At 55.4% G+C, this 21,792-nt stretch overlaps 1 protein-coding gene and 1 long non-coding RNA gene across 3 annotated transcripts; one reads left to right on the top strand and one right to left on the bottom strand.

Annotated features, from left to right (window-relative positions):
* Nucleotides 1–10,114: 10,114 nt before the first annotated feature.
* On the bottom strand, nt 10,115–11,956 carry LOC127053701 (uncharacterized). Its single transcript, XR_007775109.1, has 2 exons — nt 11,864–11,956; nt 10,115–11,128 (listed from the first exon to the last, which is right to left on the bottom strand). It is a non-coding gene; the product is annotated as an uncharacterized LOC127053701 (long non-coding RNA).
* A 259-nt stretch (nt 11,957–12,215) lies between these two features.
* On the top strand, nt 12,216–20,694 carry GOT1 (glutamic-oxaloacetic transaminase 1). Of its 2 annotated transcripts, none has more exons than XM_050958825.1 (9): nt 12,216–12,379; nt 16,301–16,482; nt 17,340–17,463; nt 17,724–17,836; nt 18,082–18,186; nt 18,903–19,053; nt 19,185–19,350; nt 19,447–19,589; nt 20,044–20,694. In XM_050958825.1, exons 1-9 carry the CDS (start codon nt 12,262–12,264, stop codon nt 20,181–20,183), a joined length of 1,242 nt encoding a protein of 413 aa, XP_050814782.1. In that variant the 5' UTR covers nt 12,216–12,261; the 3' UTR covers nt 20,184–20,694. The 2 variants fall into 2 exon arrangements, with proteins under 2 accessions (XP_050814782.1, XP_050814784.1); XM_050958827.1 differs by lacking the exon at nt 12,216–12,379 and adding an exon at nt 14,287–16,233.
* Nucleotides 20,695–21,792: the final 1,098 nt, after the last annotated feature.

The raw sequence follows: 21,792 nt of genomic DNA, 5'->3' as shown, positions 1-21,792 counted from the left end.
CCAGATTCCTCTTTCTCTGCCCCTTGCCCTCCTCTGTTCTTCTTGTCACACCCGCTGTCTCCCTGGGTTCTCTCCCCTCCCCAGGCCTTGGCATTCTCCTCTCTCCAGTGCTGCCAGCCCACTGACCCTGCACCCATCGCACTGGTGCCTTGCTGTCACCAGCTGGAGGGTTAAGCTGCGGCAGCCCCAGGGCCAGGCTTGCTCAGCCCTGTGCTCTCTGTTGTTGCTTTGGGAGGAGATGGGCTCTTGAACCCGACAAGAGCCTGCTGGGGACAGGTGAGTTTTGCCCATTGCTCTGAAGGCAGCGAGACCCAAGTGCTTGGGGCAAAGTGCTGCACAGGTAGGTGCCCTTCACGGAGGAGCCTCATCTCCAGCTCCAGTGCCTTGGGTGCAGCACTCAGGGGTGGGGCGGAGGAAGAGGGGCTTCTTTAGGTAGATGGGCCCCAGCCCTGGAGGGCTTTGAAGCTGGGAACCAGGGCCTGGCACTGGCTCTGGTAGTGATGGGGAGCCAGCATTGAGCGCTTCCTCTGCTAGGCCCAGCGAGACAGCGCTGCTAAGCCCAGCCCTGGCTGGAGAGACTGGTGTGGATCACGGCAACCAGCAAGGAGCAGGCAGCGGTGGCAGCAGGACTGTCTGGTCTCTGCCATGAGCTGGGAATTGGGGAAAAGAGCTGCCTTGAGTCTGAGCACCCTAGGTGCTTGTCAGAGGGGTCCCCAGCTGTGGAGCCCTACTGGACACTGCGGAGCTGTCTCTGCTCTCCAGCATCCCTCTTCCTTGGGATGAGTCTGAGCTGCCCTTGCACACCCTCCCTCACACCGGGGGCTGGGCGTGATTCGCACGTGAAGCCGTGGATTTGCACCCGCTCGGACTGTGGCCTGGTGCCTTTGCTCCTGGGGAGCTGGTGGGCACCAGTGGCCCCCCCCTCCAAGCCCTGACAGGAATGCACAAAAGGTGAAGGGAAGAATTCTGGCACAAAGCAGATCCTCCCCGCTACCCGCATCGCCCCCCGGGGAAAGCAGTTGGAGACAGCGGAATGTAAACATGTTGGACGGGAGCTTTACTCACCCCAGGTCTCTGGTTCTTGTCCTGGAGCAGGTGTGCCGGCGGCAGACTCCCTGAGCAATTGGGAGCAGAGCAGCAAAACCCTGGGCTGGTTCCTGTTTCCTTTGGTGGAAGTGAGACCGATTCAGGGATCAGTCCAGCAGTGGGCTCTGGAGCCCCTGGGGCCCGGGGACCTCTCTTCCATCATCCTTGACCCCTCGCCCCCAGAGCAGGCAGTGCTGTGCTGAAAAGAGTGTGCCAGGCAGGTCAGACTCATGTTCATCAAGGAGGACAAAGCTTTGGGGACAGATTTAGTCCCGATATATTTATGGACAAGAATTTGTTACAGGGGGCTGTAACTTTCCCTGCATGGCTGAGAAAAGGGAAGCCTAGAGAAATTCTTCCCATCCTTCTGTTGCAGAGGGGACATGCTAAGGATACAGCCCTGAGGGGCTGTGCTCCTCCGTACCCCCTGCAAATCACCCCAAATCCTAGCCAAGCCGGGATGTGCCCTGAAAGAGGAGGAAGCCAGGACAGCAGGAGGATGATGCCAGTCTGGAAGCCTGTTGGCATCACACAGTTTTTACTTAGTGTGTTCACTACCTGACACTGTGCAATAGCCCAGGCGCTGCCAGAGCTCCTGGCCCAGGAAGGCTCAGAGGAGGCCAACATGAGCGAGAGCGGACAGTGAGGGGTGTTAGTTCCAGCTGGAATCCCTCCTGGAGTTGCTGGCCTGTCCAAAGAAGCAGGGCTAGGAACCTCCAGAACAGTCAGTGTGAGGCTGCTCCAGGCCCAAGGAGACCAGGGGATCCCCCCCAGGGCACAGAGGTGGGCAGAGGAGACAAATGGAGCAGTCGGGAAACTGGTTTGAAATGGAAAACGCCTAGTGGGTTACATGGAGTCAGTCTGGGCCCCAGGCTGTGCAGGATCACTCCCTGCAGTGCATTCATGGGGCTTCTGCTAGCCTTGGTGCAGAAAGCATCCGGACTCAGGTTCTAGCAGCTAATACAGCAACTCCCCATGATGGCGTCACCTGGCCTCTCCCCTCAGAAAGGTGGGATTTCAGCCTTATGGGTTTATGCTCCTCTGATAGCTGCTCCTTTAAATGTGGGTGAGAGAAACAGCTGCAGCCAAGGTGGTTGTTCTGGCTGCAGGCTGCCACTCCCAGCTGGAGGGTGTCCTCACTTCCAGTGCAGTGTGTTGCCTGTTGGTTTCTGTTTGGGCATGGGGGAGGGCACCCCCTCCCATGGCCCAGGCTTAGGGGCATCTTCTGATATTCAGACTAACCATCTTTTCAAACCTTTCACCCTGATTTCCCTAGTCATGGCCCCTGGGCCCCATGGATCAGTTCTTCTCTGCTGGCTTCTTATGCCTCCCCCACTCATCGCTCAGTCATATGGAATCTCTCCTTCCCCGTCAGCCCCATTCTTGCTCTTCTCTGCGCTCCCTCTGTCTTCCAGGTTCTCAGGTGCCTGGAAGTGAATGCAATAGTCCAGAGGCTGTCGCACCAGAGCTATATGGTGAGGGGCTATTCCCCCACCCCCAATGACTTCATGCTGCTGCATGCACAGGCCAGAACTGCATTGGCCTCTTGCAGCCACTGCCCTCTCCACACTGGCTGGCTGCTCTCAGGGGTGCACATATTTCCTTTGGGTGCCCGGACTCCTGGGCTTGGTGTTTGCTCTGTTCTTCACTCTGCTATTCCCCTTTCTCTGCAAAGCAGCTGCCCCAGCTGTCTGGGGGGAACGCTAGGGGGCAGAGGGGCACTAAAGGGTTAACGCTGCTGCCCCTAAACATGCTGCCAAAGATCTGCTAATCTGATAATTACAGCAACAAAAGCCATTTAGACAAACCATGACCTGACCCTGAGTGTTTGGAATGAAAACATTTTACCCTCCTCTGTCTGGATCCTGCTCCGAGAAAACATCTGTATTCAGAGGAATGCTGGGAAACTAACCCCCCATCCCAAGCGGCCTAGCAGGAACAGCTGTATTCTGAGCCACTCCATCACTCTGCTTGGCTGTCAGCCCTTCTCCTCCCTGTGTCGGTCAGGGCTAGCTAGAGTGTAAGTGTTTTGGGGCAGGGCCTGCCTGCCCGGCTGGGTGTACAGCACCCTGGGACCCTGCTGTAATCCTGTGGCTACTCTAACAGGGGCAGCCCAATGCTCCTTGGCGGAGATGGTGACCAGGCCGGTCTGCGAGCTGCAGCTGTTTAACTGGAGATGCTGAGGGGAGAGGAGGGTGCCTAGCTCATGCCTGGGTGAAAGCCAAGGGCAGCCAGAGAAGGAAATGCAGAGCCACAGGAGGGTACTGGCCCCAGGGTGTAGGGAGAGAGCTGGGCTAATGGGTTAATTCCCCCTGCCTGGATGGCGTGAAGGAGCTGAGCCCTGGACATGGCTCCTGCACTGCGGCAGCCAGGCCCAGGCCCAGGCCCACGCCCTGGAGGGGGAGGAGGTGCAGGCTTGGCTGCTGGAGAGGAGCTGCCCAAGCTGATGGGTCCCCAGGCAGCAGTTCTTGGTGAATTTGTGTAAGACCAACCCTAGGGAGGACCCTGCACACCTCGGCTCATCCCTCAGCTCACTCTCTCTATAAACATGGCTTCCCAGGGTGGGGACGGTGAGTGTGGGGGGTTGGGGTGGAGGGGGCTGTTTCACTCCAGTTCAGGATGGTGGCAGATCATTGCTGAGTGTCAATTGGCAGTGAGAGATGAAGGACTGGGGAGGGCACCTCAGGTCCAGTTTCTACATTCTCGCTTGACTTTACACACAGTTCTGTGGCAACCTTTGTGTAACTCTATGGGATGAAAGGAAGGGGCCAGTGCTATCACACGGTCACTCCAGCAAGGGGCCTGGAAGCCTCCTGTTTGTCTGTCTCGTTCACGCAGCTGTTCCCAGAGTCACATACCAGACCAACTGCTCTGTGAAAGTGAAGGAGTGGGAGCCCGGCTTGGGCCACGAACACCCAGTCTCACTGGTAAGTAACTGCACTGGGTGAGCTCCCAGAGGGGAGCAGCTGAAGCGTGTGTATGGGTGAGGGTCCCTGCAAGCATGTCAGTAGGCAAGAGCACTAGCAGCCTCTATTAGTGCTGATTAGAAAATGGAGTAAAAAGTGGTGCCAGTTCTTGTGCAATCATGTTCCCCTGCCATGGACATTATCCATCCCACTCCACCATTTACACACGATCTGTACAGCAGAGCCAGGCACAGGGACTCCTGGGCTCCATCCATGGGGATTGTGGCCAAGAAGCTGGTACAGCCAGGTTGGCAGAAGCTACCAGCACCCATGTTTTTCCCCTGTGAAAAATAGTTCCACTATCCCACTGAAGCTATCTCATGTCATTCTGGAGAGCAAATGATCAGGAGAGTTAGAAGCCATTAAGGGGATGTCTATACAACACTAAAAATCCCAAAGCATCAAATCTCAGAGCCCAGGTCAGCTGACTCAGGCTCATGGTGCTCGGGCTGCTGGGCTACAAATTGCAGTGTAGATGTTCTAGCTCAGGCTGGAGCCTGGGCTCTGAGACCCTGAGAGGATGGAGGGTCCCAGAGCTCAGGCTCTAGCCCAGGCCAGAACATCTACACTGCAAGTTAATAGTCTGAGTTAGCTGACCTGGGCCAGCCACAGCTGTTCCACAGGTCTTTGACCACAGTTTAGACATTCCCTATGGGCTCTGAGAACTAGGGTGACCAGATTCTCGATTTTATAGGGATAGTCTCGATTTTTGGGTCTTTTTCTTATATAGGCTCCTATTACCCCAACCTCCTGTCCTGATTTTTCACACTTACTATCTGGCGACCCTACTGAGAACCTGCTGGTCTGCAGGCTTCTCCTTACCCCATTGCTCTGGTTCAGGACTAGGATGCAGTAGATAATTTAGGCAGACTTCCCTCTTTATAATATCCCAGCACCTGTGATTTTTTTGCAAACTGGGAGTAAACATGATTTTGGTCTCTAGGAACTACATCTATGTTCACTTTCATTCCTCTCTTTCAACACTCTGACCATTGCTCAAATGTAAGAAGGCCTAGGTGCTGTTCATCAGATGTATTAACTAAGGCCTGTAAAGCACTTTGAAGATGAAAGGCTCTGTGTGGGGACTAAGAACTACATATTATTAAGCCCAACCCTGAAGGCCTTACTCAATTTTCACTATGTCCTTTCTCAGGCTTCAGTGGAAGCTTTGGCTGAGTTAGGGATGGGGTAAAATCATGTGAAGATTTGGGAATTAGGCCTAATGCTATTGCCTTGCTGCCCCTTTTCATCCCTTTCATATTTTCTTCAGGGGAGAGGCCATGAATTGCAACAAGCTGGCATGTGGTAGGATAATCCTGCCTCTCGCTCATGGTCTGCTCTTCTGGCCAAATGTAAACGCCACTCTGCAGTTTCTGCAGGTACGGCTCGGGAGTCTCGTAGATTGTTGCTCTGCTCCAGGGTTTCTAATGTGGCTTCTCTTTTCAGCAAGGCGAAGATCTTTCAATCTGCTAAAAAGCTCTCGGGTAATTGTGGTGCTGAGATCAGTCAAGGATGCTGTGTGCTTTCAAAATGACACACTCCACCGCTGTGTGGTAGCATAGTGTGGTAACCAGTTGTGTTACGCATCTCTTGGGTCACGCTATGGGTCTGTCATTCATAAGGTCCTTTGTTTCCTTTTGAAAGGTCTTGCCTCTGTATGGGTGTGTGTAGGGGGCAGACTAGATGCCCTGTCAAGGCCCTACATTCCCGTGGCTCTGTAACTGTCATGGGTGTTACTTTCTCAGCTGGAGACCTATAAAACTTCCCATTCTGCAAAAGCTTCATGAGACAGAAAGACAGGTCCTTCCACATAGTTCTGCCCCAGCTGATGGAGCATTTAGTGCCTCTCATCCTGCTTCTTCTCCAGTAACGGGAGCAAGGAGGAGCAGCTACGAAGGATGGGATGAAGCTGAATATGAGGGGAGATTTGATAGCTGCTTTCAACTACCTGATGTGGGGTTCCAAAGAAGATGGATCTAGACTGTTCTCAGTGGTAGCAAATGACAGAACAAGGAGCAATGGTCTCAAGTTGCAGTGAGGGAGGTTTAGGCTGGATAGTAGGAAACACTATATCACTAAGAGAGTGATGAAGCACTGGAATGGGTTACCTAGGGAGGTGGTGGAATCTCCTTCCTTAGAGGTTTTTAAGGTCAGGCTTGACAAAGCCCTGGCTGGGATGATTTAGTTGGTGTTGGTCCTGCTTTGAGCAGGAGGTTGGACTAGATACTTCCTGAGGTCGCTTCTAACCCTGATATCCTATGACTCCATGAAAAGGAAACCTCTTCCGAGCTGCAGGTCCACAGGCGTGGGCTGAGGCAACCCCCCTCCACCGCATTAGACTGAAGAAGACCTTCGGCAATACAGGATAGGGAATGATCCTGCCGGGGCAACCATTGTTTCTCCATCTCTGATATATATGATTCCATTATTTCCCCTCAAGACAGTGTCTGTCCCTCGCTTGCCGAATGGAGCTCTGCCCAGTACAATCCAGTGGGAATAATTCCCGAGAGTCCAGTTAGACAGCACCATGGCTCAGCTCCACCTCCTGCTCAACATTTCAGATTAGTCATGGTTAATTATAGGCATTATTTGTGCCACGGCTAGGCTGAGGCCCCACTAGGACCAAGGCCCAATAACATAAGAGCAGCACAAACACAGTAGAAGGAAGAGTCCCTGCCTTGAAGAGCTGGCAGTATAAGAATGTCCCATTCCTTCACTACCATCTCCGGGTTCCTCCATAGGCTGCTACAGGCCCCCACCCTGACACCAAAACACACAGCCAAAAACAGCCAAAACAGAACAATATTTATGTAAGATAAAGGGGATTTTGGGGGGCACAACAGACCTCACCAGTGTGATCCCATTTAACACCCCATTCTGTGAATTACAGAACAGCTCTGTCCTTTCCCAGCACAGTCAGGATATTCTGTCCTGCTGCAGGACAGAGTCCGACTTCTGCTACATGGACCAGGGGGTGGGGGGAAGAGGAGGTTGACACTGTTATTTTATCTCAGAGTGGTCAGTGTCAAGATCCAGTGGTGGAGGGAAAGGAGGGGAATCCCTCACCTGAATGAACATGAATAAAAGGCTGTAGGGGCTGCCTCCTTATTTCCCTATTGGGGACAGTTAGAAGGTTGAGTTCCTTCAATTGTACGTTCTCACCACGTCCCTCTGGCTGTGACACCGAGAGGAGCGTCTCCCCTAAGCCACTGACAGTCACCAGTATCTGCTGCCGCTCCTAAATTAACCATAAGTTACACCAACATAAGTGCTGGCGTGGACTATGCTATGTCAGCAGAAGAGCTTCTCCCGCTGACAGAGCTGCTGCTGATTGCAGGGGCTGGAGTAGTTAAGCCAGAGGGAGAGCTGTCTCCCATCAGCTTAGAGTGGCTACACTCAAATGCTTATGCAGTTGTGCTGCTGTAAGTTCTCGAGGGCAGCTGTCTCCTGACTTCCATGCGCAGGAGCTGTCAGTGATTCTAGCACCCAGACTCCTGACTGTCAGTCACAGACACAGGAAGACTGTTATTGTTCAGTAGCACCCAGAGGCCCCAGTCAGGAGCGGAACCCCACTGGGCTGGGTACTGCACAAACAGTCCCTGCCCTGAAGAGCAGATTTGGATCTTCAATGCTGTCCTAAGACTGGATTTGTTCACACTTTTGACACTGCATGGTTGGGTCCTGAAGGCTCAAGACTTTATAGCATTTGAACTGAGATTCTCTCCTGACGAATGTGGCCTGGTTCACATTCTTCCTGCTTGGATCTCCACCAAACCATCAAGAAAGTTCTTCCCTGGAACGTGCCCTGAGAGACCCCCCAGGACTAGACAGATGGGGACCCAGTGTCTTCTTCCCTCCTGGTTTAGTTTGCATGCTGCTTCTAGCAGGAACTGGCCCTCGTGCCTAATAATTCTGACTGAATCTATGTAACCTCACCCCAGTGCAGTTAGAGTAAGACCAAGATGAACAAGAGTCTCACTTTCCAGAGATCACTGCAACCAAAGGCAAAGGGATGCAGAACTCAAAACACCTTCCAGCAGGCCCAGAGGAGGGGACATATAAACGTAAGGAGCGGAACACTTTACTTTATTTCTTGCCCTCTGAGCCCACCCAGGGAGCCCTTAATGACCAGCCATATGGTGTCTTGAAGATAAACACAACCATGACACACACAAGTGATCCCACAGCAGAGGCAGACAGAGATGTTCCATTCAAATTACCTATTTTCACATGTGCCCTGGAGCTTCCTTCCAAACTTGTTCAGGCTTGGTCTTGTCTTTTCAAACATGTTTTGGTTTTTTAAAGCAAATTTGGTGCTTGTGACAGCAGAGAGACTGAGAACCCAGGTCTGTTCATCTTCAGGGAAGGCATGACACGTGCAGCACTGATGCCTGCTGCCTTCCTACCAAACCACCAGCATGCCTTGGCCATGACCAGAGGGCGAGGGAGAATACAGCCTCTAGAGCTAGTTTGCTCCTCAACCCCTTTGCTGAGGCAGCCAAGGGATATCAGCTGAACTAGGCTGAGATCCCCACCTCATTCTGCATGGGCCATTAAAGAGCCAACAGATGTTAATGACTTTCAGTCACCAGCTGAGCTGGTTTTGAACCAGTGCCCTGGAGCTGAAAGGCCCCCAACCCCAGAACTTCAAAATACATATATAAACTTTAAAAACATGACAGGTCAAGAGAGTGCCTCTCCCTTGGGGCAGAGACCTGGTGGAGGAGTCTGGGGCGGGAACTGCCTGACCTCATCCAGCAGTGCCCCAGCTTGATATGTTCTCATCCAGCCCCTCTTCCCAGCCGGAACTCATCTTAGTACCCAGGTACCTTTGCTTAGTTCAATCCCCAGCAGGGCTCCAGGCTCACCTGCACCATGAGGCTCAGAAGAACCACCTGGTATAAAAAGTATAAAGCTAACGTGGCTCAACAGCGGCACCCAGAGGCCAACTGGGTTCATTGCAGAAGTGTAGAACAAACGCTTCATCTCGCCTAATATCAGCTGGGCATCATGGACTGAGTTCCACTCTGGCACTGGAGTCTGGCTGTGCAGGGCTGATTGTAGGATCAAGTTCTGTGTTTGTTACCAAGAGATCTCCATAGCTTTTCCCTCTCCCCATCTCAAATGTAAAATTGTCTCAGAACAAAACCTCTGTCCCCACCTACTTCTCCGGTATTGTCACCTCCCCATCCCCTGCAGGCTGGAGCTTTGCCAATCTCACTGTCACGCAGTTCCCGGGCGATGCTCTGGAACTGCTCCCTATGAAGCCAGGCAGCACTCTGGTGAAGTCTCCTCTCTGTGAGCAGACTGTCTTCAGGGCAAGAAGCTACCTCAGCTTCAACCTTCCTGGGTCTGACCTTGGAGCATTCAGCATCCTCTGCCCCTCCGTGTGCTTCCCACAGTGAGTCACCCAGGCGGGGTCCTGGGGAAGCCACAGGGTCCTGCACCCCCACTTCGCAGTCAGACGTGATTCTCAGCCAGCCAGTAAAACAGAGGTTTATTCGATGACAGGAACAGGGTCTAAAACAGAGCTTGCAGGTACAGAGAACAGGACCCTTCACCCGCATCCATCCTGGGGGGCAGTGAGCCAGACAACCCTGTCTACCCTCACTCCTCGTCCCCAGCCAACTCGAAATTGATTCCCCTCCAGCCCCAGCTTTGTCTCTTTCCCAGGCCAGGTCACCTGATAGCTAAAGGTGTGGGAGAACAAAGCGATCTCCTTGCAGCGGGGAAGGGCCCTGGCCATTAGTTGCCAGGAGAGAGCTTCGGCCATTTATGCACACTGGCCTTTATCCCACCACCTAGAGACTTAAGAAATGCATAGGGGAAACTGAGGTACCCCTCTACTATTCAGAGGAAACATTAAGAACAGTCCCACTTCGTCACACTCAGCACCTCCTTTTATCCCTTCTTCCACCTCTCACACCACAGTATGACCTCTCTGTCCTGAAATACCAGTCCCCTCCCCCCCGACCATTAGTATAATTTTGCCTGCCAAGGCCACAAATACTGAGTAACCCACGTGGGGCCTCCTGCACCCTTACATTTCATGAGGTGGATGCGTGGATGGCTGAGAACAGAAAGAAGAGGGAAAATTTTATTTAAGATGACATTAAAAAAAGCAAATGGTACAGACTTTAAGCGCAGAAGTGTCTGGTTATCAGGGAATAACGTGCAGATTATCAAGGGGTGTGAAGTTCAGTTTAAGATTGGATAGCCTAAGGAATACATAATCTACAATATCTCCAATTGGGGGTAAAAGGTTAATGGGTCAAAGTACAGACACTGAGATATGAGGGTATGTTGTTCGTATAATGGCTATGTTCAGATGTGGAGTATAATGAATGGATACGACGATGAGGCTGGATTGACCCTCATTTGGTGAGATTTAACATTCAGTGAGTTTACGGTTCCAGCTCATATAGTCCAACAGAAAGTTTCTCAATCCCTTTCTTGTAGTTGATGCACGGTCACTCCGGCTCATGCCTCCTGGTACTGTCAGTGGCTCGTGATGTGTTCGATGCAGACGTCCCTGGACCATCAGATGGTGTCTGAGACGAGGTGCCGCGTGAGCCATGGAAAGCATTGACTGATCGTGGAGGTCCACAGCACGTGCTCATTGCAGGGGTCCCAGGTGCCCAGAGCTCTGACGATCAGGGCATCTGAAAGTTACCACATTCCTCCGAGCCTCTCGGCTTCTCTAGTCTTCTGAGCTTGTTATTTGGATTGTGAGGTCTTTGGGTTAGGGGCTCTCTCTGGTACGGGGTCTAGTGTGGGAACCATAATAACAGGGCTAGTTTTTTAACCAGTAAATGTCAGTGAACATCAAACTCATCACACAGCCCCAAACCAATGAAAACCGTTTCCATCAATAATAATGGAGTTACAGCTCAGCAAAATAAGAAAAATGGGTCTTGAGAACATGTCAGAGACTGTCATTAAAAATGATTGTCCAGCACAGCCTGAGGTTTCCTGCAATTGTGCAAACAGCCATTAAAAATAGGAAAAAGTGCATGAAACCAAACATGGCTGTTCTCCATCCGCACGATAAACAGCAGACCTGCACTCTGCCCAGCCTAGGAAAAACAAATGATTAGCCAGCCCCCGCCCCGGTGTCAGCCACCTTGTGGCCCCCACTCAGCTTGCCTCCCCAGGTCCTGCCCCCCGGGGCCCAGCCCCCCACAGGTCCCCCCTTAGCACCCCAGACAGAGCCCGATCCAGGCCCCTGCCTGAACCCCAGCTGGAACCCAAGCCAGCCCCTCCACAAGACCTGAGCCAGCCCCGCTCCCCTGAACCGCAGCCAGCACCTGAGCCAGCCCCGGCCCCCCCAAACCCGAGCCTGAGCCAGCCCCAGCCCCCTCAATCCCCAGCCAGGGCCCGAGCCTGCCCCAGCCAGCGCCTGAGCCAGCCCCACCTCCCCCTAATCCCCAGCCGGGGCCCGAGCCTGCCCCAGCCCCCCCCAAACCCCAGCCGGGGCCCGAGCCTGCCCCGCCCCACCCCCCCCAATCCCCAGCCGGGGCCCGAGCCAGCCCCACCCCCCCCAATCCCCAGCCGGGGCCCGAGCCTGCCCCACCCCCCCAAAACCACAGCCAGGGCCCGCGCCTGCCCCAGCCCCTCCCGCAGGGCCCGAGCCTGCCCCACCCCCCAGCCGGGGCCCGAGCCTGCCCCAGCCCCCCCAATCCCCAGCCGGGGCCCGAGCCAGCCCCAGCCCCGCAGGACCCGCCCCGCCTGGCCACGCATATGGCGGGTGACCGCCCTCGGCCCTGACGCGACTCCAGCCCGCACAGGACCCCGCCCCCCCCCGGCCTTACCACGCTGAGAGGCGCCCTCTCCTCCAATCAGCGCAGCCTTCGCGGCTCCCCTGGCCACCACTGGGCAACGGGGACGTCAGCGGCCACGCAACCGCGTGAGCGTCTCACCAAGAGATTGGGTATTGTGCAGTCACCCCGCCCCTGCCGCACTGTGATAGGCTACGCAGACCCCGCTCATCTCTCGCGCTTTGTCATTGGGACAGCCAGCCTGAGCCGATCTGATTGGCTATCCCGGCTCCTCCCCGCCCCGAGGGATCTGATTGGCTGTCCCCGCTCGCCCTCGCTTTTGGCGCTCTGTGATTGGCTGCGCCCGGTCCCACCCCCCCGGTTGCCGGTGAAGGTGACAGTCTCCTCTGTGCCGCAGCCTCGGTCGCGCGGCCCCGCAGCAGCGCGGCGCTATGGCCGCCGGCTCCCTCTTCGCCTCCGTGCCGCGGGCCCCGCCCGTCGCCGTGTTCCAGCTCACGGCCGACTTCCGGGAGGACCGGGACCCGCGGAAAGTCAACCTGGGGGTGGGCGGTGAGCGAGCCGAGCCGGGCCGGGCCGGGCCGGGCCTGGAGTGGGGGGGGGCGGTGAGCGAGCCGGGCCGGGCAGGGCAGGGCAGGGCAGGGCAGGGGGGGCGGGGGCGGTGAGCGAGCCGGGCAGGGCAGGGCAGGGCAGGGCAGGGCAGGGGGGGCGGGGGCGGTGAGCGAGCCGAGCCGAGCCGAGCCGGGCCGGGAGTGGGGGGGGCGGTGAGCGAGCCGAGCCGAGCCGGGCCGGGAGTGGGGGGGGCGGTGAGCGAGCCGGGCCGGGCCGGGCCGGGGAGAGGGGGGAGCGGTGAGCGAGCCGGGCAGGGCAGGGCAGGGGAGTGGGGGGGGGGCGGTGAGCGAGCCGAGCCGGGCCGGGAGTGGGGGGGGCGGTGAGCGAGCCGAGCCGGGCCGGGAGTGGGGGGGGGCGGTGAGCGAGCCGAGCCGGGCCGGGAGTGGGGGGGGCGGTGAGCGAGCCGGGCAGGGGAGTGGGGGGGGGCGGTGAGCGAGCCGGGCAGGGGAGTGGGGGGGGGGGCGGTGAGCGAGCCGGGCAGGGCAGGGGAGTGGGGGGGGGCGGTGAGCGAGCCGAGCCGGGGAGGGGAGTGGGGGGCGGTGAGCGACGGGGGGGTGGCGGTGAGCGAGCCGGGCCGGGCCGGGAGGGGGGGGCGGTGAGCGACGGGGGGGGGCAGTGAGCGAGCGGGGCCGGGCCGGGGCGGGGGGGGGGGGGGTGGGGGCGGGGGGCGAGCGGGGCCGGGGAGGGGAGTGGGCGGTGAACGGGCCGGGCCGGGGAGTGGGGGGGGGGCGGTGAGCGAGCCGGGCCGGACCGGGGAGGGGAGTGGGGGCGGTGAGCGAGCGGGGCCGGACCGGGGAGGGGTGTGGGGGGGCGGGGGCGGTGAGCGAGCCGGGCCGGACCGGGGAGGGGTGTGGGGGGGCGGGGGCGGTGAGCGAGCGGGGCCGGGCCGGGGAGGGGAGTGGGGGCGGTGAGCGAGCGGGGCCGGGCCGGGGAGGGGAGTGGGGGGGCGGTGAGCGAGCCGAGCCGAGGGGAGTGGGGGGGCGGTGAGCGAGCCGAGCCGGGGAGTGGGGGGGGGGGCGGTGAGCGAGCCGGGCCGGACCGGGGGTGGGCGGGCAGGGGAGGGGAGTCGGGGGGCGGTGAGCGAGCCGAGCCGGGCCGGGGTGAGCGGGCCGGGCCGGGCCGGGGACAGGGGTGGGCGGTGAGCGACTGGGGGTGGCGGTGAGCGAGCGGGGCCGGGCCGGTGAATAGGAAGGCAAGGGCTGGTGAGTGGGGCTGTGCGGTGATGAGTGGGGGGCTGGGCGGGGGGGAGGGGGAATGGGGGCAGTGGTGATGATTGGGAAGCTGGGGTGGTGTGTGAGGGTGGGGGGTGAATGGGGCTGGGCGGGGGAGGGGTGGTGATTGGGAAGCCAGGAGGTGGTTAGTGGGTCAGCCTAGTGGGCTCCCAGTGGCCCTTGTGTCTGATCCCGGGCGAGGCGTGACCTGGGCTGATCTGGGGGTAATGGGGGGCCTTAGGTCAGCCAGGGGATTGTGGTGGTTCTAGAAAGTGAGTGACTGGCCCCTTCCTGAGTTGCTTCCTGTTCTCCACAATGGGTCACCTGAACAGTAGCTGTGTTCGAGGGGTCTCCCCTCTCTTACTTCTAAGCCCCATTGCCCTGCAGCTGCCCAAGGCCATGCGCGGTGCTCACTTCCCATTTGGCCTCCAGCCCTGCTGGGCCCCATGCTCTGCCCCCTGGGCCTTTCCATGTGCTAAGCTGACACCTAGGCTCTTAGGGGAGGAGGTCTGGGGGGGGGGCGCCTGGTGTGCTGGCTCCATTTCAGCACTACCCCTGCACTGTGTGACCTTGGATGGGTTGTCTCCTTGCGCAAAGCAAAGCTGGGTGGGAGGGGAGGTGTGATCTTTTTCCTCTGCACAGGAGGCAGGGTCCAGGCTGAGTCTGTCACTGTTCAGCACAGTGAGGTGCTGGGACAGAAGGTCCTAGAGATGTATGAAGGGTTAGCGCAGGGGTCGGCAACCTTTTAGAAGTGCTGTGCAGAATCTTCATTTATCCACTGTAATTTAAGGTTTCATATGCCAGTCATACATTTTAATGTTTTTAGAAGGTCTCTTTCTATAAGTCTATAATATATAGGGGGGAGGGATAGCTCAGTGGTTTGAGCATTGGCCTGCTAAACCCAGGTTTGTGAGTTCAATCCTTGAGGGGGCCACTTAGGGATCTGGGGCAGAAATTGGTCCTGCTAGTGAAGGCAGGGGGCTGGACTCAATGACCTTTCAAGGTCCCTTCCAGTTCTAGGAGACTGGTATATCTCCAATTATTAAAATGTAAAGTAAATAAGATTATTTAAATGTTTAAGAGGCTTCATTTAAAATTAAATTAAAATGCAGAGCCCCCCGGATCGATGGCCAGAACCTGGGCAGTGTGATTGCCACTGAAAATCAGCTCGAGTGCTGCCTTCGGCACACATGCCATAGGTTGCCTACCCCTGGGTTAGCGTATGATCTGCCTTTGTAGGGGTGCCAGCTCCATGGCTCTGGAGACTGAGCTCCTCTAGTCAGTGCTGTGCCCTCCCAAGTAGGCTTCCCCTACCCCAGGTAATATGCCCGACCCTGGGGTACCGCCACCGAGGACAGAATGGACTTCAGTCTTCACAGCTCATTCAATGAGATCTACTCTCTGAGCGTGGTATCGAGAGAGCAGATTGGTGCCAGTGTTGACTCCTGTCTGGGGGAGAACTAGTAATGCATCTCACATCAGGGTGAATGGACAGCTGTTGAGGGCAACTATTTTCAGTCTCTAACACCCCTAGTTGCCTTGAAACCAGTGCCAAAGAGGCAGAAGTCTGTATCCTAATCTCTGTCCAAATTCAGTCTGTTATTCTGATTCCGTTCCATTTAGGGAACAATATGGGAGCCCCCCGGTGTCTGTAGGCTGTAAAATGGCACAGAAATGGTCCAGACTCTATAATTAGAGTGGATCCCAGATGCCTGTTCCTGGCAGTGCCCAGTGGAGGGGAATTGATTCTAAGATTCAGGCTTGAGACCTCGAAATTCCCTGCTGGCACAGTCCGCTCTGCCCTTCCTCCCAAGGTAGATAACTGGAGTTCCATGCAATATGTTGTGTGTAGACCTTTAGGGTTAGACAGATGCTAAATAACCAGTGGCCCTTTTCACAAGACCTAGGGTTTGCCCCAGCATCTCTCCATCTCGGCTAGTCTGCAGCATGTTGTGTGCTGTTTTCCCATCTTGCTTCTGACTTGCATGCAGAGGTGGCTGCATTTCCCTGTGCATGTGAACTGGTTTAGAAAGCATTTTGTCCTGAAAGGTGCTGAGGAAATGGTTACTTCAGTTAGTCACTCCCTCTTCCCTGTGAAATGTATTTACCAGGTTCCATCAAGCATGCTCAGTGCTGTCGGGAATGGACAGGAAGTCTCATCCCTGCTCCACAGAGCTTATGAGCCTAATCCACAGCATGTACGTGCTAGTGAGCGCATGGATGGTACGAAGGTGGCACTACTTGGATCACTATAGGTCAGGCGCTTTTGTGTGGGGAGTCTGTCCAGAAGCAGCATTGCCAGTGTAGTGCAGCTTGTGCTGTCCCTTGGTGTTTGAAAAGTTAACAGAATCCTTCTAATCACTTCCTAATTTATCTTCTTTACTCATGAAATGTTTTGATAGGAAACTGGGGGAAGAGGGGGTGCTATGGCCTATGGATTCCAGAGACAGTCTATAAAGGACATTTCCCAGGTCATAAGAAAATGTATCGTTCCCCTCCCATCCTGCCCTCCCTGTGGCCTCAACCTCTGGATCTGAACAGCAATTGCGAGAATGGGAAAGAGATCTAGTCTAATAACTGTGGGTAAGTTTTTCTGGCTGAGTGTCCCCTTGGCTTGTGGAGCGTAAGACTCTCCTTTTCTCTCTTGCAGCCTATCGCACAGATGAGGGGCAGCCCTGGGTCCTGCCCGTAGTGAAGAAAGTTGAGCAGAAGATCGCTAATGATGCCAGCTTGAACCATGAATACCTGCCGATCCTTGGCCTGCCTGAGTTCCGGGCCAATGCTTCAAGGATCGCGCTTGGAGATGACAGTCGTGCTATCAAGGAGAATCGTGTAAGCTCTAGGGGGAAGCGACTCTTTGCTGAGACATACTAGTGAATGGGGTCTCTGGAGGGTGGGAGAGATCTTGCCAGGATTGCAGAGTTTGCCCTGACTGGTCTGTCACTGAGCTCAGTTTCAGGTCTGCATTCTGGCTGCATGGAGCTGTTGGCCTGCTCAGAGCTCTCTGAACATGTAGGGTTTGGGCTCCCATCTAGATGCTGAATACCAGAAACCGATAGGAAACCTCCCCCAGAGGGAAGGCAGAAGATCTGGGTTCTGCCACCTGATTTTGAACCATTCCAGAACTGGCCAGGCATCTGCCCTTGGACTCTGATGGGAAGGGCCAGCAGGTCTGACAGAAACAGATGGAACCCGCCAAGGTCCAAAGGGGGTGTGAGACATGAGAGAGAAGCTATTCAAGGAGGAGTGACAGCAGGAGAGAGCTGAGGGTAGATAATATGGGGTTCTTTAGGTGTGTTAGTGCATCCCATGGTAAGTGCTGACCTACGTGGCTGCGGTATGAAAGTCCTGGTTGGCCTGGAAACAGGTGCTCTGATACCATGGTATGGGGCCCTATAAGTTAGCAGTCACTGAGGAGCAGAGCCTGCCCCAGTATTGCAGAGGAGCTTCTGCTTTGATGTCAGGAAGCCTGGCCTAGCAGGCGCAGTCCTGGGCTGTGGCAATTAAAGGGATCTACCTCAGATTGGATGAGGGGTTCTGAATTCTGGGTCTGGGGGGGTAGATCCCTTTAATAACTGGAGGCCAGCGAGGCTCATCTCACTCTGTCCCTTTCTGATGTTTCCACATGATCTCTGTACTGATGCCATCTGTTGGTGGCAGGCTCTTGGTGACCCTGCTCTGCCTTTCAGGTAGGAGGGGTTCAGTGCTTGGGCGGGACTGGCGGTCTGCGCATTGGAGCAGAGTTCCTGCGGCGCTGGTACAATGGAACCAACAACACAGCAACTCCTGTCTACATCTCTTCTCCTTCCTGGGGTGAGTGCTGCAGCGTGTTCACGCTTACTGCTCGCTGGAGTCTGCAGGAGAAGTGGGTAAGGTGGGAGCAGCCCAGCTAGACTCTTCACTCGGGGGTGGTGGTGATGGGAGGGGGAAAGTGTCTCATACGAACAAGGGAGAGGTTCACCCCCTCCTCCTCCATGGGCGGTGTGACGGGAGGCAACTTAAGTCAGGAATGGAGGAACTGGCTGGCTCAGGCAGCTCTCCAGTACAGACAGACTGGTTTCCTCTCTCCTCAGAGAACCATAACTCTGTGTTTGTGAATGCTGGCTTTAAGGACATCCGGGCCTATCGCTACTGGGATGCTGCTAAGAGGGGGCTGGACCTGGAGGGGCTCCTGGAGGACATGGAGGTGGGTAAGAGTGCCTTGGAGAAGTAATCTCCTGAGCTGCATCCAAAGGCACCAGCTGCCCTAATTTCAGATCAGCCAGGCCCTTCTGTGCAGGAGCCTACCAGTTTCTTGCCTAGGGGTAACGAGCAGGACTGGAGCCAGATCTGTGTGATAGAGTCCAGCAGAGTGGCCAAGGCAGCTGGTGGCTGACTGGATGTGGGCCCTCTGCTGTGTGTGCATGTGACAGAGAACTACTCTTTCCTCAGAGTGCACCAGAGTCCTCCATCTTTGTTCTGCATGCCTGTGCGCACAACCCAACTGGCACAGACCCCACCCTGGAGCAGTGGAAACAGATTGCTGCTGTCATGAAGGTATCCGCAGAGAGTGGACTGGTGGGGAGAGGGCTGTAGTGTGGCCAGGGAGCAGGAAGCCCTTGAGCCAACCAGAGCACAAACAGGACTCTAGGCTCTATTAGGGGGAGAGGTAGGAGTGGGAGAAAGGGCCCCTCCCTGGTGAGTTGTTGGAGCCTTAGGTAAGAATGAGGAGGGGCTGGGACCAGCAGAAATCTGCTCTTGGACACTACAGGATGTTTAAATTGCCCCAGTTCTGCTTGTGCTGCTAACTTGCATTTAATCTCAGGCTCTGGCCGATACATATGCATCTGGAAAGACTTCCTTCTCTCTCCTGGGTGCCCAGTAACAGGATGTGAAATAAGTCACGTCCCCTCCTCTGTCCCCTAAAGAACATACTAGTCAGGTAAAAGGGACACCTCTGTCCTTCTTCCCGGTGGTGTGGGAAGCAGCTGCTGCTGTTTCCTTGTAGTGACCTTCCTCTCCCATCCGCTGGGCTGTGATTTGACACACTTCCCAGCTTGTCTCAAAGTCTCCCCCTTCATTCAAGTCCTAATGGCAGTGCTCCAGTCAGGCTTGAAGGGGTTCCCACCCTGCCCCAGATTCACACTGGCCTTTAAAGGACTTTCCAGCAGATCAGCCCACCCTGCTTGGGTGAGGGGAGGGGGCAGAAATGGGGACAAGGGGTTCTTAGGGGTAGGGTGGGGTCTCCCCTCTAATTATCTTCCTTTCTGTAGCGCCGGTTCCTGTTCCCATTCTTTGACTCAGCCTATCAGGGCTTTGCCTCCGGCTGCCTGGACAGAGATGCCTGGGCTGTGCGGTACTTTGTCTCTGAGGGCTTCGAACTCTTCTGTGCTCAGTCCTTCTCCAAGAACTTTGGGCTCTACAGTGAGTATCCCTCTGGCAGCAGCTAACCCTGCAGGTTGGGCCAGCCTCGCTGGGGGTGGTGGGTGAAGCCTGCCGGGATGTGGGGCACAGGGGCTGGGTGTAGTGGCTCATGTCTCCATGTCTGTCTCCAGATGAGCGAGTGGGGAACCTGAGTGTGGTGGGGAAGGATGCTGACAACGTGCAGCGTGTCCTTTCCCAGATGGAGAAGATTGTCCGCACCATCTGGTCCAACCCTCCCTCACAAGGAGCACGTATCGTGGCTACCACCCTCACCTGCCCGCAGCTCTTCGCTGAGTGGTAAGTGGTGCCAGTGTTGAAGGGAGGAGCTGTCATACCAGGGCATGGATAGACCTGGCTAAATTCCACTACTGGCTCCCTCTCTCCCCTGCACAGGAAGGACAATGTGAAGACGATGGCAGATCGGGTCTTGCTAATGCGGTCGGAGCTCAGGGCCCGGCTCCAGGCTCTTGGGACCCCAGGCACCTGGAATCACATCACCGAGCAGATTGGCATGTTCAGTTTCACAGGGCTGAACCGTAAGTATCAATGAACCAGATTCTGTTGCAGCAGGAGGTAAGCTCAGGGGCCTGGAACTGAGTGGGGATGGGCTGCAGGAACCCAAGCTGGATTGCCTGAAGAACTTCTCCAGTGTCTTTCTGGGGTGCAGTCTTGGGCCTCTGATGGGTAGTAGGAAAGTCTGGATGGAGAGCAGTCAGCACTCCTGGCTTGCTCTCTACAGCACCTGCTGGGTCTGGCCAGGACTGGAGTAGCTTAGAGCTCACCCACAGCCAGTGCTCCTGCTATTCTCTCTACTCATCTTCTGCTTGGAGAGGCTGAATTTGGAGTAGCTCTGTGCGTTATTTCACTGGCCAGGTCCTGAACCTCTTTTCTCCATTCTGAAAGCTGATGAGATGCAACACTGACCTGCACTTTGGGATTTCCAGGTCTCCCACATGGCTGACCTGAGTTCTCTCTTGAATGTTTCTCCAGCTAAGCAAGTGGAGTACATGATCAAGGAGAAGCACATCTACCTGATGGCCAGTGGACGCATCAACATGTGCGGCCTGACCACCAAGAACCTGGACTACGTGGCCAGCTCCATCCACGAAGCGGTCACCAAGTTCCAGTGAAGAACACAAACCACTGAACTCCCATCTGAACTACCAAAGCAGTAGTGTGTAGTCTGTTTCCCTGCTCATAACTCACGTCCATCACACCTGTGAGGGTTTAATAAGGATGGGAAACAGTGGCTATATCAGGGATATCAGCCTGCCTGCATCTCTGAAAGCCTACTTATAATACAGGCCAGTACCCTCCTGGGGCTGGTGGGAAAGTAAGCCATCTTGTCTCATTTGGCTGACAGCAGCCATATGCGCTGGGACCCATACATCTCAAAGCTGCCTATTTCCATGCAACCAAATAGACCCAGTATAACCAAAATGGTTTGGCCCAGTCACCTCCTGTACAGGTGCAGTGCATTGTGGGATATGTGCCCAAATTCATGGGCCCCCTTGTCTTGTCTGTGGGTTGGAGGCACTGTAAAATTTCAGGGAGTGAGCCTATTGTCGGCTTCCGCCTCGCATGAGGAAAGCGTGATTGTTTCTTTGTGTTGCTGAAAGAAAATAAATCTCCATCTCTGAAGGATGCCCTGCTGGGTGCTTGTCCTGCTGCCTGTGATCTGTGTTTGCATTGCTGTGTAACTGCCTAAACTAGCATTGACATACTGGTGGCAGAGGGAAGATGGGACATGACCTTGCGTGGTCAAACTCTTAACTGTTGCAATAGGCTCCAGCCTTGGAGTGCTGAACTGCTGGGGGTGTGTGGCTCCTCTGCCCATCCCCCCTCTAAGCAATACCAGCCCTCCCTCACAGGTCCACAATAAAAGCCCTATGATCCAAGGCTTCATCTTATTTTAAAGAAGAGACTTGCCCAGAGGTTCATTCTTTGATGGCATCTCATGGCAACTTTCCCTTTCCATTTACCATTGCATCCCCCTGACAACTACAGCTACTCACGGGGCAAAATGCTACTAGGAAAGTTCTGATGAATCTAAAAGTGTGTTCTTGAATAACTAACTAATCAATTCACTCCCCGTGTATCACTTCTGTTTCTTTGCCTGGCTTTCCTCGGCCTGTGTATATGCATGTTTCCCACTTGGTGAGATGTTGACCAGACATCTGATCATCTCCTCCACAGGAGACTTCTTCTCTCGATCATAGCCCCTGTCCCATGGGTGGTTCCATTCCTGAGTCGATCCTATTTCTTCTCATGCAGCAGTTGCTGCTTTAGGCCCATGGGCTGCATCCTCATTATAGGCATCTGGATACTACGCTATGGAGAACCAAGATTCCTGTAGAAGCAGTAGGAGAGGAGGAGAGCTAGGACCATCCAGCAACCATTTCTCTGCATGTGGCCAGCTAGGGCTCTGTGGACCAGTTTAGGAAATGCGGATGTAGCCTCTTTTTGAACAGATCTTTGTTCAGAGCAGCGTGACCCATGTGCTCTTTCCCAGGGCTGAGAAAAGTTCCCTCCATTGCAACAGAAGGTCAGGTCTGAAGTTCAGTCACTCCTGAGTTAAGCTCACTTTGTAGAGTGGCATTTGTAAATGTTATGCTGTTTCACAGCACCATGTACACACTAGTGCTAGAAAGGGCATGAGTGTGTGGGGGTGGGGGTGGGGGAGGGGTTCAAGAGGGGTCACAGGGATGCACTGTCTAGCTGTAGTTCCTGAAACACAGG

This window comes from Gopherus flavomarginatus, chromosome 6 (genome assembly GCF_025201925.1).
Source record: "Gopherus flavomarginatus isolate rGopFla2 chromosome 6, rGopFla2.mat.asm, whole genome shotgun sequence".
Taxonomy (NCBI): domain Eukaryota; kingdom Metazoa; phylum Chordata; order Testudines; family Testudinidae; genus Gopherus; species Gopherus flavomarginatus.
Note: the sequence above shows the minus strand (reverse complement) of the source record. Positions and strands in the feature narration are given on the sequence as shown.